Here is a 14,039-nt window from a genome sequence, read left to right on the forward strand (position 1 = left end):
CGTAGGTGATCTGGGATTCCATGGATTTTTTGTCGCATGGACAGATCAAAAATGACAGAGGAATTGCAGAAGTAAGGGAAGCAAACTTGGTTGGAGATGCCTGGTGAAGGGTGCACGTCGTGAGTAAGGTACTCATGGTATAAAGACATAAAACTTGACTGAGGGGTCAGTTGGAGAAGATTTTCGAAGTTATCAATCACCAATGGATTCATGATCTTGCAACGGATGAGAAATCTGTAGGATAATTCTGTGAACCGAAGAGTAAGAGGGGGTACTCCTGCCAAAACTTCGACACTCATCGTATGTGTCGAATGCAAACACCCCATTGCTATACGCAAGCAACGATATTGTATTCTCTCCAGCTTGAGAATATGAATCCTGGCAGCTGATCGGAAGCAAAAACTGCCATATTCTAACACTGATAATATCGTTGTTTTGTATGAATGAGGTCTCCTGGATGGGCACCCCACCATGTTCCGGTAATTGTTTGGAGAAAATTGATTCTTTGCTGGCATTTCTGTTTCAAATACGCAATGTGTCTCCCCCAGGTACACTTAGAATCAAAATATACACCCAGGTATTTGAAAAACATAGAGTGTTGGATCGTTTTGCCGGATAGGTGAAGCTGGAATTGGGCGGGTTCGTGCTTCCTAGATAAAACGACCATTTCAGTTTTCTCCGTAGAGAATTCGATACCCAGCTTGAGAGCCCACGTGAACAGATTGTTCAGGGTATCTTGCAACGACTTTTGCAGAACGGATTAGTACCCGTGATGGAAATAACTCCATCGTCTGCAAGTTGTCTCAACGTGCAATCTCTAGTTAGACAATCATCTATATCATTGACGTAAAAACTGTACAAGAGGGGGCTTAGGCAGGAGCCTTGTGGTAGGCCCATAAAACTGTAACGAGAAGATTTCGAGCTGCCATGAGAGAAAATCATGTGCTTTTCTGACAGTAAATTGTACAGGAAATTGTTAAGAATTGGTGAAATTCCACGATTATGCAGCTTCTCTGAGAGAATTCCCATGGAAACTGAATCAAATGCCCCTTTGATATCGAGAAAAACGGAAGCCATTTGTTCTTTGCGAGCAAATGCGATTTGAATTTCAGAAGATAACAGCGCGAGACAATCATTTGTCCCTTTACCTCGGCGGAAGCCAAACTGCGTATTTGACAGCAAATTGTTCGTTTCGACCCACTTGTCCAAACGAAGTAGAATCATTTCCCTTCTTGTTTACATTTATCACTAGCTAACCCGGCAAACTTCGTCCCGCCCATTTACTTGATTAATTCTCGAGTAATGCAGAAATTTGTGTTTTATTTGTATGGCAGCCACCCCTAAGAGAGGGGGGAGGGGTATCTAACCACCATAGAAACATTCATTGCACCCTAAAGTTTCCTTATGCCTAATTTGGTTTAATTTGCTTGATTAATTCTCGGGTAATGCAAAAATTTGTGTTTCATTTGTACGGCAGCCCCCTCTAAGAGAGGGGGAAGGAGTATCTTAACACCATAGAAACATTTATTGTATCCTAAAACCTCCACATGCCAAATTTGGTTTCATTTGATTGATTAATTCTCGAGTAATGCAAAAATTTGTGTTTCATTTGTACGGCAGCCCCCTCTAAGAGAGGGGGAAGGAGTATCTTAACACCATAGAAACATTTATTGTATCCTAAAACCTCCACATGCCAAATTTGGTTTCATTTGATTGATTAATTCTCGAGTAATGCAGAAATTTGTGTTTCATTTGTATGGCAGCCCCCCCTTAGAGAGGGGGGAGGGGTCTCAAAATATCACGAAAACCTTCCCCGACCCCAAAAACCCCTACATACCAATTTTCATGTCGATCGGTTCAGTAGTTTCCGAGTCTATAAGAATCAGACAGACAGACAGACATCACTCCATTTTTATATATATATATATATATATATATATATATATATATATATATATATATATATATATATATATATATATATATATATATATATATATATAGATTACGACTGCATAATTTGCAACACCAAACAATCGTCAATCATAGCATAAAAACATTAGGCGATTGTTGCATCGTTCAAGGGCCAATGCACATGGGAGCAGATAAAAATGGGGATTCAGCGTAGCGAAGATGCACTATTTTTACGTACGGATTATGAAGAACGCACGTACACATACAAATATCCATGTATCAATGGCTTGAAGCAACTAAATATATACACACTTATCTCTGTTTTGCGGTCTTCTTAACAGAAGCCCTTTCTGTTAATATTACCAGTCTAGATTAGCTTAGCTATCATCCTTTGTGGAGAGAGTTTTTCTACCGTCATGTGAAACCAAATCACTGACAAAATTCCAGAACATTTATTTTCTTGGTGAGCTGACGATAGCGTAGCTTGATGATTCCCCACACAATTGTATAGCTCAGAACCTTAATGCAATGGCGCCATGTTGATGCAATGATTGCAATGCCAGAGACATCAGCGAGTGAGTAATTTGGTCGCGTCCACAGCTCAATCCGAAAAGAAGACATGTGATGACGCACAACAAGGAAGGATAAGAGATATTCATTGCTTTGAATACAGAACGATACTGAAAGTTTGCCTTCCTTTCTTGCTTGAGAATTTATACTTCTTCAGTTCATTCGTCTCTAACTTTAAAAAAAGGTGATAGTTTGAGACCCCTCCCCCCTCTCTAAGGGGGGGCTGCCATACAAATTTAACTCAAATTTCTGCATTACTCGAGAATTATTCAAGCAAATGAAACCAAATCAGGCATATTGAGGTTTTAGCGTGCAATAAATGTTTCTATGGTGATTAGACTCTCCACTCCCCTATCTAAAGGGGGGGGGGGGGGATGTCAGCCATACAAATGAAACACAAATTTCTGCATAAATCGAAAACTAATCAAGCAAATGGAGCCTAATTTGGCATGTGAAGGTTTTACGGGGCACGAAACGTTTCTATGGTGAATACACTCCTTCCCCCTTCTCTAAGGGGACCTGCCAGACAAACTTAACACAAACTTCTGCATAACTCAAGCTTTTTGGGTATGAGAATTGTTTCTATAATGGTATGACACCCCTCCCTCCTCTGGAATGGAGAGAGGGTCCAATAAAAATATTACACATGTTTCAACCAAACATGACAATTGAAAATTTTCGGAAAACTCTGAAGGAAAAAGGGAAAAGTCGGAAAATTAAATTCCCATGTGTTCTACAATTACATAGTGACAAGTGCTGTTAATCCATTTGATGTTTGCGCTAGCGAAATTGATTATTGTTTGTAACTGGAAATGGATTTTAATGTAATGAAACGCACTCCTGTATCATCTTCTATTTATACAAAAAAAAAAAGATCGTCGGATGTGTTGATAAGAGCAGAGCTCGAGGATGGTATTGTCCGATTTAGGGCTGTCTTTATTCTATCATATTTTTTGTATAAAACATTTATTCCATGTACGAAGAAATATGTTGCAAAATCATGAACGAGAATTGTGTCTGAAAATAATCTGATATTATAATGATGAGTTTTGTTAGAGATACTAGGAATTTTATAGTAAAAGGTAAATTCAACGGGGTCGAATAGAAGATCAATCAATAAACAGTTCTGCAATTGGACCCATGAACTTGCTCATAGTAAGAAAACGTGAATGTTTGAAGGTATTGATAACAAAAAACAAATGCTGGGCGTGACGAAGTTTGCCGGTCAGCTAGTATATAATAAACATACACATCTATAAAAAACGGGGCAATCAAAAAGGGTCGAACATACGGTACAGTCCCTACATTTTGCCAGCCTAATCTTTTCACATCAAATGAAGATATTTGGACGAACTTTCTAGGGAAAAGTTCAAGCGGTAAATTGGTATGATTTTTGAGATATCGAAAGACTCTGATATTAATATGATTTTTAAGAAAAATGAGGTCATTTTACATTCAGCCATTCCATACCAAACCGTTAAAGTGGTTCTCAGATTTTCGTGAAAAGTGGTAGCTGTATTCTTTCTCGCAAAATATTAGACACGTGTTTTTTTTTATTTTTTCATAAGGGTGTCCATTTTCATTTTCGAAAAATCAACTTTCACCCCATTTTTCCGAAAATGATTTTTTTCAAAAAAATCAAAACTTTTGAACTACGTTGTATCAAATCAAAGTTAATTAGCTGATCTTTCTTGTAAATATATTACACTTACAAAAAATGGATTTTGTTGTTGTAATTGTTGATTGTATTAGTTTTTTGCTGTCTACATGCCTTTGGACTAGAGGGCCCTATTTTTTAATATTTTTTCTTTAAAGCTGTGTTTTTTTCATAACATATCCAAAAATCAGAGAGGCTTGTTTTTGTTTGTTTTTGAGTTATCTCAAAGTGAACCGATGGTCCGAAAAAAAAATTGTTCCCCCCTTTTTCCCAACACAAAAATTCACAACTTTTGAACTACCGTACCGACATGATTGACATATCAAATAAAAGCCTCTGACATAGTCTTCTCAAAAAAAATTGAGCTATTTTTTTTATTCAACGAAAATCGAAGCTTTTGTTCAACCATTGGTTATCTGGATAACATATCAGTGAAACGTTTTGAGGGTGCTTTTATTTTAATTTGTTCAACAACTCATGCGAAATCTGAACAGACGCAATTGAAGCTTTGATTCGATTATGAACACTTCGCTCAACCGCCTTGAACCAATCATCAGCTATAATAGAGCTAGTTAGTAGAATAATGGTCTAACAATAGCATTAGGTGCCTAATAAGACAATATACTGAGCTATACGTTATATAAACGATTATTTAAACCAAATTGAAGTTTCTGTTCAACCAACCAACCATTAGCAATGTTTACCTGAATAATATTCCAGAAAAACGTTTAGAAAACGTTTCTTCAACTGTAAAGCAGTATTTGTACAACACGTGAGGAACTGCTAAAATGAACATTTGCTGCAAATGAATGTTGTACCAACATTGCAGGCAAGTATGGAAAAGTTCATTCGCGCATTTCTCCACACCGAATTATAAATCACACTTGTATCTGCTTGGAGTAATCATGGCGAAATGAATGTAGCAAGCAATCGTGAGATTGCACGATGAATCACTTTTCGCTCTCCGACCATCTTCATTCGGGACTGAGAGTGAACATAACAAAACAAAGAGTGGAAAACAACATTCAATGAAGTGAGTGAGTCAAAATAGACTCAATCTATAAATCTATAAAATAGATGTATGATTTTATTCTCGCTTGTACTCTTTTCCTTGTCAGCATTCAAGTGCACATGAATCTACCTTCCCGCTCACTAATAACTTGCGTTAATATGGCCTTTTGCGTTGGCTTAGATCGTTTCATACTATAAACAAAAAAATGTCATTGCAATAGTGCACAGGAAACAACTTGATTTCAACTATCTACCTATAGTTTACTGCCGCGATCGAGGCTCAATGATTGCTCATTGAGTGAAAAACGAATGATTTTACAGAGAAACTCGCTGGCTCAAGCAAAAGTTTCCAGTTTGATTCTATCACCATCTAACGTCATTCCGAGAGACAAATGAGGGAATGCAAAATTCTCTGAGAATATATGAGCGGAATCGAGACAGTATTTTTCCGTTCAAATCAAGAATGAACTTTGCGAAGGTGATAGGTGAATATTTTTTCGAATTTCGACGCGATTTTGCCCATACCTGATTGCAAGTAATCCTGCGTAACATTTTCAAGTGGTCTAGTGGAGCAAATGGTTCGATGGAGGGTCATCGATGAAATGGTCATGAGTTTGCAGCTAGGCAATTTAATTGAATTTTTATCAAAAGTTGACCAAGTTTTATCTAGCAGCTGTAAAGAAGCCTCTGTCAAGGTGCTAAAAAGTGAATTTTATTTATAGAAATTTTGTAAAAGAAATAATGCAGTCAGACAATGATCATCTTGTTCGGTAGCGCAGTCTAAGTAAAGCTAAACAAATCAAAATATGATCGAATAAACGTTTCCATCATAGCTTGGAGTTGGATAAACGTTTTAAATTGACTTTGAACTGCATTTAACGAATAATATAGGCTATAGCCTCATGATTTCTCCTAATTTGCGTGAACAGAAATTGAATAGAGGTTTCGATGACTAATACTTCAGGTATTATAAAGCATAGAGTTGAACAAAACTATAATTGAAGCGTCACACTGATGAGGGATTGTTAGTTTGGATGTTTGTTGTTCTTTCACTTTGAATTCATTAAAATTAAGTGTCAGACAATTTGGCAAAAATAGATTAATGTTTTGTAATTTTGTAACTATTTCATTTGTAGTAGAAAATTATTTAATTCTTGGTTGAACTTTCGAAACTAATAAGACAAACTATACAATTTGTCTAGTAATTAGTAAAAACAAGTTCGTTTTTTTTCCTTTAAACCTATTCACAAGAAACTATTTTTTTTTTTGAAAAAGTTTTTAATTGCAATTTATTTTTCTCACAACAGATAGCTAAAAATTATTCTTCACATTCAATAATGCTGATCGATTTTAACATAGCTCTCTCCGTGTGGATGATGGGCGTGTCCTTTTCGCTGAACATGTGCCTGAAATCCGGCCTTATGATCCGAAGTATAGTCAACAACACGATGAGTTCCGTCGGCTTCATCCAGAGTATACTGTCCTTTCACCAGATCTCCATCGCGATGTTCCCACTGACTCTTGTGATCCTTGGTGTGTCCATCCTTCACTCCATACTCGAATTTGTATTTCGGGTGGGAATGATGATAATCATCATGGTGGCCGTGATATCCTCCATAGTATTGAGCGGATGTAATAACAGCGAGGCAGGCAAACAGAAGGATTATCTGTTCATCGATGACATAAAAATGGTAATCAAAAATTGCTTCAGATTTGATAATTTTACCTTAATCATGATGGTTGATTTTTATGTTTGATTCAACGAGAAAAACTGTCGTGAGTGAACTGATACTACCAATAGCTGATCAACGGGTTTTATACTTCATTTGGCACTGTAAATGCTCCAAATAAATTAAACGCAAACTTTAATCGATTGTCACGCAAGCCACCATAGAATGCTTGCAATCGATTTTTTTTGCTCGCTAATTCGTTCAAAGTTAATACTCAGTGATCGTGACCTTGGTGTGGGAGTTTCACAGTGTTTTGCGAGATTGCAAACTTTTTTGAAGGGAAAATTGCGTTTTCAGAAAAGAAACGGCTACTTAATGGCGGTTATGGTTATCAAGAGAAAATTATATCGGTCACGTAAGTTGCATACCAGTATCATTGTATAAATATAGAATGGTTTGCTAGAAACACTATCAGTCGAATAGCAACATTCGGTAAAAATCAAAACAAAAAATTAATTGCAGATCGAAGATGTTTAAGGTACATTCGTTTTAGTTATTTGTTGATTTACTAACATTACCATGTTTTAATGCCAACTGATTCCATAGATAATTGTGCTTTTTGCGTGCCTTGCTGTTGTCGCTTCGGCACAGTACTACGGAGGAGATCACGGCCATCACGAGGATCACCACCATACCCACCCGAAATACAAATTCGAGTACGGGGTAAAGGATGGACACACTAAGGACCACAAAAGCCAGTGGGAACATCGCGATGGAGATCTGGTGAAGGGACAGTACACTTTGGATGAAGCTGATGGAACTCATCGTGTTGTTGACTATACTTCAGACCATAAGACCGGATTCCAGGTCCATGTGCAGCGGAAGGGACATGCCCATCACCCACACGGAGAAAGCTGGGTGAAAATTGATCAGCACTACTAATTTTTCGAAACAAAATTTTGATAAATATTTATGCTCATTAGTTCTATATTGTGAGAAAATAAAACTTCGTTTGAGCTTAAACAGAAAAAAAAAAGGTTTTATAAATCGACTGATGCTAATGATGTATTTTTTTAAACGGTTTTATTTAGCTTGCCCTGTAATTTATATGTGCGTAACATGTTTGTCTGTAGTGCTTTACCACATTAATAGAAATTTGAACCCCTTCCTGTTGACCGATTGATCTGAAATTTGGAACACATCTTTATCTCTGCAGTCATTATAAAACTGAGTATCTAATGATTTTAAAAATCCAAGATGGTGGCCGTTATAAAATGGCGGTTACATATTTTCTCAAAACACCATCATTACGGGTTTTTTTCCCAAATCCCATCAATATAGGTACCATGTGAAGGGGCTTGACCAGTAGATAACAGCTATTTATGGAAAATTCAAATCCAAGATGGCCGTTGTAACAAAATAGCCAATTACTTTTTTGAACGGTTTCACTCAACTAGACCTGTTTGTATGTTTGTAGGGTTGTCCCACGTTAATAAAAATTTGACCCCGTTCCTTTTGGTTTATTGATCTGAAATTTGGAACAAACCTTTATCTCTGCTGTCATTATAAAACTGTGTATTTCATTTTCTTGAAAAATCCAATTTGGGCAAATGATGAAACAACTAATTGTGGATAATGGAAATCCGATGTGCACTACGATTTTATTTTAGTCTCATCATTGCCCAAATTAATGAAGGAAGAGATGTGATAACTACCTACTGTTACTTGCCTAATTATTTTCTAGCTTTTAGTACATTAAACCGTTTTAGCTAAAAAGTTTTTTTTTTACTTTTTTTTTTAAAGTGAGATCAAAAATTGTTCAAATCACAGAGTGAATATTATTTTGAGCAGAAATCGAATAGGTTCGAAGCAGCGAACAGACGCAGGATCGATCATTATACAAATGTCACCTGCTAAAATATAAACCTGTTCAAACTGCTTTGGGCAGAATACGCATCGGCAATGAAAAATAATGGCAATTCAAAAGCGATATGCTCATCTCTTCATCATCACAGCACCAAACCTTCATCATCTTCATTAGATTGTGGTTATTTCTGATTACGCTATCCATCTTTTTCCCTCTTTTCCTTTTGTTTCATCAAAAATGCTGTAATTTCACCATAATTTGGATAAATCGCATCTGCCTGAACAGAACAATCGCAATCATCTAGCACAGCGCGGTTTTGACCCATGATCTGTTGTTTTATTACTTGTACAGTCCCGTTCCAGGTTTTTGCAGCATAATCATTTCGTTTAATCTATTTGTCACAATCATCGACATACGAAAGACTTTTACACTTTTCGATTTGCTATTTCGAACCATAGAATCCATCGACCACGCAAACCACACTTGTGTTGACATAACCGGGATTCTACTGTGAGCCTAGCATTTTACTCGAAATAAAAAAACACCAATCTTGAGCCGCCTTAAAATAATTGCCATCCACCGTGTCAGCCCGCGATTCTTGGATGCGTTCCTTTTCCCTCCCCGAGTAATTGACATGCGAGTTAGCCGGCAGCCGGTGCGCCTTGAAGATGGCATTTAAACATGGGGAAATTCATCATCCCTTTCATATAGGTCAGTTTGTTTTTTTTTCTTTTTGTTACTGCCTCTGCGCTTTACTTCTTGGAGGCCCGTCCGTTTTGGCAGAAGACGAGATCCGCAGCACCACCGTCAGGCTACCAAATTGGCGGAACGAAACGGACGTTCGAATGAGCCCACGTCCACTTCGCAGTGGCAGCGAAGATCGCCACCAACAAGGTCAGACTCTTTACCAATTCGCCGAACGGAACGCCGAGATAAGCAAGTCAAAATGTCAGTTTTGTCTTGTAGACTACACAGAGGGCAATCATAGAGAGCCCAATCAAAGTGGGTTGACATTTTTCAAGACTCGCTTTCGCTATCGTGTTTCTTATCTTGTGACAGTGATAGTAGAATGGCAGATTATTCAAACAGTCAAATAACTGATTGATGGAGGTTGTGACTTTTCCACCCTGCCCAGATGCCAAATTCTTACCCTTTTATTATGTTACTAGCTGACCCGCAAACTTCGTACCGCCCAATTTTTTTTTTTTTTTGTTATCAATACCTCCAAACGTTCACGTTTTCTTACTTACGATCATGGATCCAATCGTAGAACTGTTCATTGATTCATCTTCTAATTGATCCTTCACAATTTACTTTTAATATAAATTTCCTAGAACTTCTACCAAAACTCGTCATTATAATATCAGATTATTTTCAGATACAATTCTCGTTCGAGATTTTTCAATCGCTTGCAAATAACATGTTTCTCCGTTGCATCGAATAAATGCTTGATACAGGAAATATGATAGAATGAAGATAGCCCTAAATCGGATAATTCCTTCTTCGAGTTTTGCTCTTATCAACACATTCGGCGATCCATTTTTATTTATATAGATAGAAGAAGATGTCGGAGCGCGTTTTATCACATTAAAATCCATTTCCACTTTCGAACAAAACCAATTTCGTTGCCGCAAACATCAAATGGACTAACAACGCTTGTCACTATGTAATTGTAGAACATATTCGAATTGAAATTCCCGAATTTTCCCATTTCCCTTCAAAATTTTCCGAAAATTTTCAATTGTCATGTTTGGTTGAAATATGTGTGATATTTTTATGGGACCCCCTCTCCATTCCATAGGAGGAAGGGGTGTCATACCATCATAGAAACATTTCACGTACCCAAGAACCCTCACATCCCAAATTTAGCTCCATTTGCTTGATTAGTTCTCGAGTTATGCAGATACTTGTGTTTCATTTGTATGGCAGCCCCCTTCCCCTTAGAGAGGGGAGAGGAGTGTCGAACCACCATAGAAACATTTCGTGCCCTCCAAAAACCTCCACATGCCAAATTTGGTTCCGTTTGCTTGATTGATTCTCGAGTTATGCGAATGTCAAACCAATGTAGAATCATTTATTGCCCCTAATATTATTAATATTCATTGATTCTCGAGTTCTGCAGCATCCCCCCCCCCCTTAGAGAGGGGGGAGGAGTGCCTACCCTACATAGAAACATTTATTGCACCCTAAAACATCCACATGCCAAATTTGAATTCGTTTGCTTGATTAATTCTCCAGTTAAGCTGAAATTAGCATTTGTGTGGTAGCCCTCCTTAGAGAGGGGGGAGGTGTGTCTATACAACATAGAAACATTTCTTGCACCCTAAAACCTCCACATGCCAAATTTGGATTCGTTTGCTTGATTAATTCTCGAGTTATACTGAAATTTGTGTTTTATTTGTATAGTAGCCCCCCCTTAGAGAGGAAGGAGGTGTGTTTATCCAACATAGAAACATTTACTGTACCCTAAAACCTCTAAATGCAAAATATGGGTTCGTTTGCTTGAATAACTTTCGAGTTATAGTGAAATTTGTGTTTCATTTATATGGCAGCCCCCCCTTAGAGAGGGGGGAGGTGTGTCTATCCAACATAGAAACATTTATTGCACCCTAACAGCTCTACATGCTGAATGTGGGTTCGTTTGCTTGAATAATTCCCGAGTTATACTGGAATTTGTGTTTCATTTGTTTGGCAGCCCCCCTTAGAGAGGGGGGAGGGGTCTCAAACTATCACGAAAACCTTCCCCGGCCCCAAAAACTCCTACATACAAATTTTCATGTTGATCGGTTCAGTAGTTTCCGAGTTCATAAGAATCAGACAGACAGACAGACAGAAATCCATTTTTATATATATAGATCTCGCATGATTTTATTTTTCAATAAATCATTTAGAATTGTAGAAAATGTTTTTAGATGGTGGTGCTGCCATACAAATTAAACACAAATTTACTCGGGAATTAGTCAAGCAAATGAATCGAAATTTGGCATATGGAGGTTTTGGGGAGCAATAAATGTTTCTGTGGTGGTTAGACTCTCTACCCCCTTCTCTAAGGGGGGGCTGCCACACAAATAAAACTCAAATTTCTTCATTACTTGAGAAATCATTAAGCAAATGAAACCAAATTTGGCATGTGAAGGTTTTAGGGTGCAATAAATGTTTCTATGGTGGTTAAATACTCCACCCACTCTCTATGGGGGGAGACCTACAATACAAATGAAACACAAATTTCTGCATTACTCGAGAATTATTTAAACAAATGAAACAAAATTAGGCATATGGAGGTTTTAAGGTGCAACAAATGTTGGTTGGACTCTCCACCACCCTCTCTAAGGGAAGGCTGCCATACAATCTTCTTCTTGAATGGCGTTTACGTTCCCTGTGGAACTTTTGCCGTCTCAACGTATGCATTCACTAGCGTCATTTAATAATACTTAGTTGGGAGTTTTTAATTAACACGCCTTGAATGTATACCGAGGGGCAAGCTTTGGAATACGCTTGACCACAGCGCAAGTCGAAGGAAATTTCTTTGACGAAAAATCCCCCGGCCAGAACGGGAATCGAACCCGAACACCCGGCATGATAATGTGATACGCTAACCACTCGGCCACGGGTGCCATACAAATAAAACTAAAATTTCTGCATTAGTCGAGAATTAATCAAGAAAATGAAACCAAATTTGGCACGCGGAGGTTTTAGGGTGCAATAAATGTTTTTACGGTGGTTAGACACTCCATCCCCCTCTCTAAGGGATAGCTGCCATACGAAATTAAACGGGGTCGATTAGAAGATCAATCAATGAACAGTTCTGCGATTGGACCCATGAACTTGCTCATAACAAGAAAACGTGAATGTTTGAAAGTATTGATAACAAAAAACAAATTTTGGGCGGGTCGAAGTTAGCCGGGTCAGCTAGTTTTTCATAATATGGAACAAGAATAATTGTAACAACAACATAAATAGAGATGTGTAATAAATTTCAGAGCCAATAATCCCACAATTTCTCTACGCTGTTCGATCCGGGCCATTTTTTTACTTACGTAGCCGTAAAAACCCGCGAAATTTTAAAAAATTCAGCGGACTCCATTTTGCCGCTAACCCCTCAATTGGTCGTTTTGTGACTGCGGCTATCTTGGATTTGGGTTTATCATGATCTAATATATTCATCTTGATCCAAGCTTTTCATTTGGTACCCATACTAATGGAGTTTGAAAAAAAAATATCTATATCGTCAATTTTTGGTGGTAGCCCTTTTGGATTAAAATTTTCTTAAATAACTGAGTTCCACTGGTTGAGCTTTTTCATTTGACACCCGTATTTATGGGGTTTTGCAAAATATATTAGGTGTACCGGTAAGTTTCTTCGGTTTTACAACAGATGGCATAACTTGATTATTATTCCAGTGAATAAAATTTGCAGACATTCGTTGGAAAGCTACTGTCATTGCGCGCCTTTTTCTGTATATGTCAAAAAGTTGAAGCGTAAACAACATAGTTTTTTTCCCCTTCGAATATGTCGAATTTCGTACCAACGAGAGTGTTTTTGCGGGAAGTGTTAATTCTTAATTCGATATGAAGAAAAAATCTGCGGATAGTCATTGCATTTTGATGGAAGTATATGGTGATCATGCTCCAACTGAGCGAACGTGTCAGACGTGGTTTGCACGGTTTAAAAGTAGTAATTTTGACTTGGATGACGAAGAACGTTCCGGACGGCCAAAATGTTTGAAGAAGAAGAGTTGGAGGCTTTACTCGATCAAGATCCATCAAAAACGCAACAAGAACTTGCAGATACACTTGGAGTAGTTCAGCAAACCATAACCGATCGTTTAAAAGCAATGGGAATGATACGAAAAATAGGACATTGGGTGCCGTATGAATGAAACGTCGAACGCCGTTTTTACACGTGCAAACAACTGCTTACATCGAATCTTTACTGGCGATGATAAGTGGGTCCATTACGACAATCCCAAACGTCGGGCAACGTATGAATACCCCGGACATGCATCAACATCGACGGCCGCGCGAAATATTCACCACCAGAAGGTTATGCTATCTATTTGGTGGGACCAGCTGGGTGTGGTTTACTATGAGCTGCTAAAACCAAATGAAACCATTACGGGGGACCTCTACCGACGACAATTGATGCCTTTGAGCCGTGCACTGCAGGAAAAACGGCCACAATACGAGCAAAGATACGATAAAGTTATTTTGCAACACGACAATGCTCGGCCACATATCGCGAAACCGGTCAAAACATACTTCGAAAGGTCCTGTTCCACCCACCGTATTCCCCAGACATTGCTCCGTCTGATTACTACCTTTTTCGATCGATGCAACATGACCTGGTTGAC

The 14,039-nt window shown here is 38.1% G+C and overlaps 2 protein-coding genes across 2 annotated transcripts; one reads left to right on the forward strand and one right to left on the reverse strand.

Annotated features, from left to right (window-relative positions):
- Nucleotides 1-6,483: 6,483 nt before the first annotated feature.
- Nucleotides 6,484-6,933, reverse strand: LOC129764559 (cuticle protein 19-like). Its single transcript, XM_055763761.1, has 2 exons — nt 6,879-6,933; nt 6,484-6,819 (listed from the first exon to the last, which is right to left on the reverse strand). The coding sequence occupies exons 1-2, from the start codon at nt 6,885-6,887 to the stop codon at nt 6,484-6,486; spliced, it is 345 nt and encodes a 114-aa protein (XP_055619736.1). The 5' UTR covers nt 6,888-6,933.
- A 371-nt stretch (nt 6,934-7,304) lies between these two features.
- On the forward strand, nt 7,305-7,764 carry LOC129764558 (cuticle protein 19-like). The gene is made up of 2 exons (XM_055763760.1): nt 7,305-7,360; nt 7,429-7,764. The coding sequence occupies exons 1-2, from the start codon at nt 7,352-7,354 to the stop codon at nt 7,762-7,764; spliced, it is 345 nt and encodes a 114-aa protein (XP_055619735.1). The 5' UTR covers nt 7,305-7,351.
- The last annotated feature ends 6,275 nt before the right edge of the window (nt 7,765-14,039 follow it).

Source organism: Toxorhynchites rutilus, chromosome 2 (genome assembly GCF_029784135.1).
Source record: "Toxorhynchites rutilus septentrionalis strain SRP chromosome 2, ASM2978413v1, whole genome shotgun sequence".
In the NCBI taxonomy this organism is placed as follows: Eukaryota; Metazoa; Arthropoda; class Insecta; order Diptera; family Culicidae; genus Toxorhynchites; species Toxorhynchites rutilus.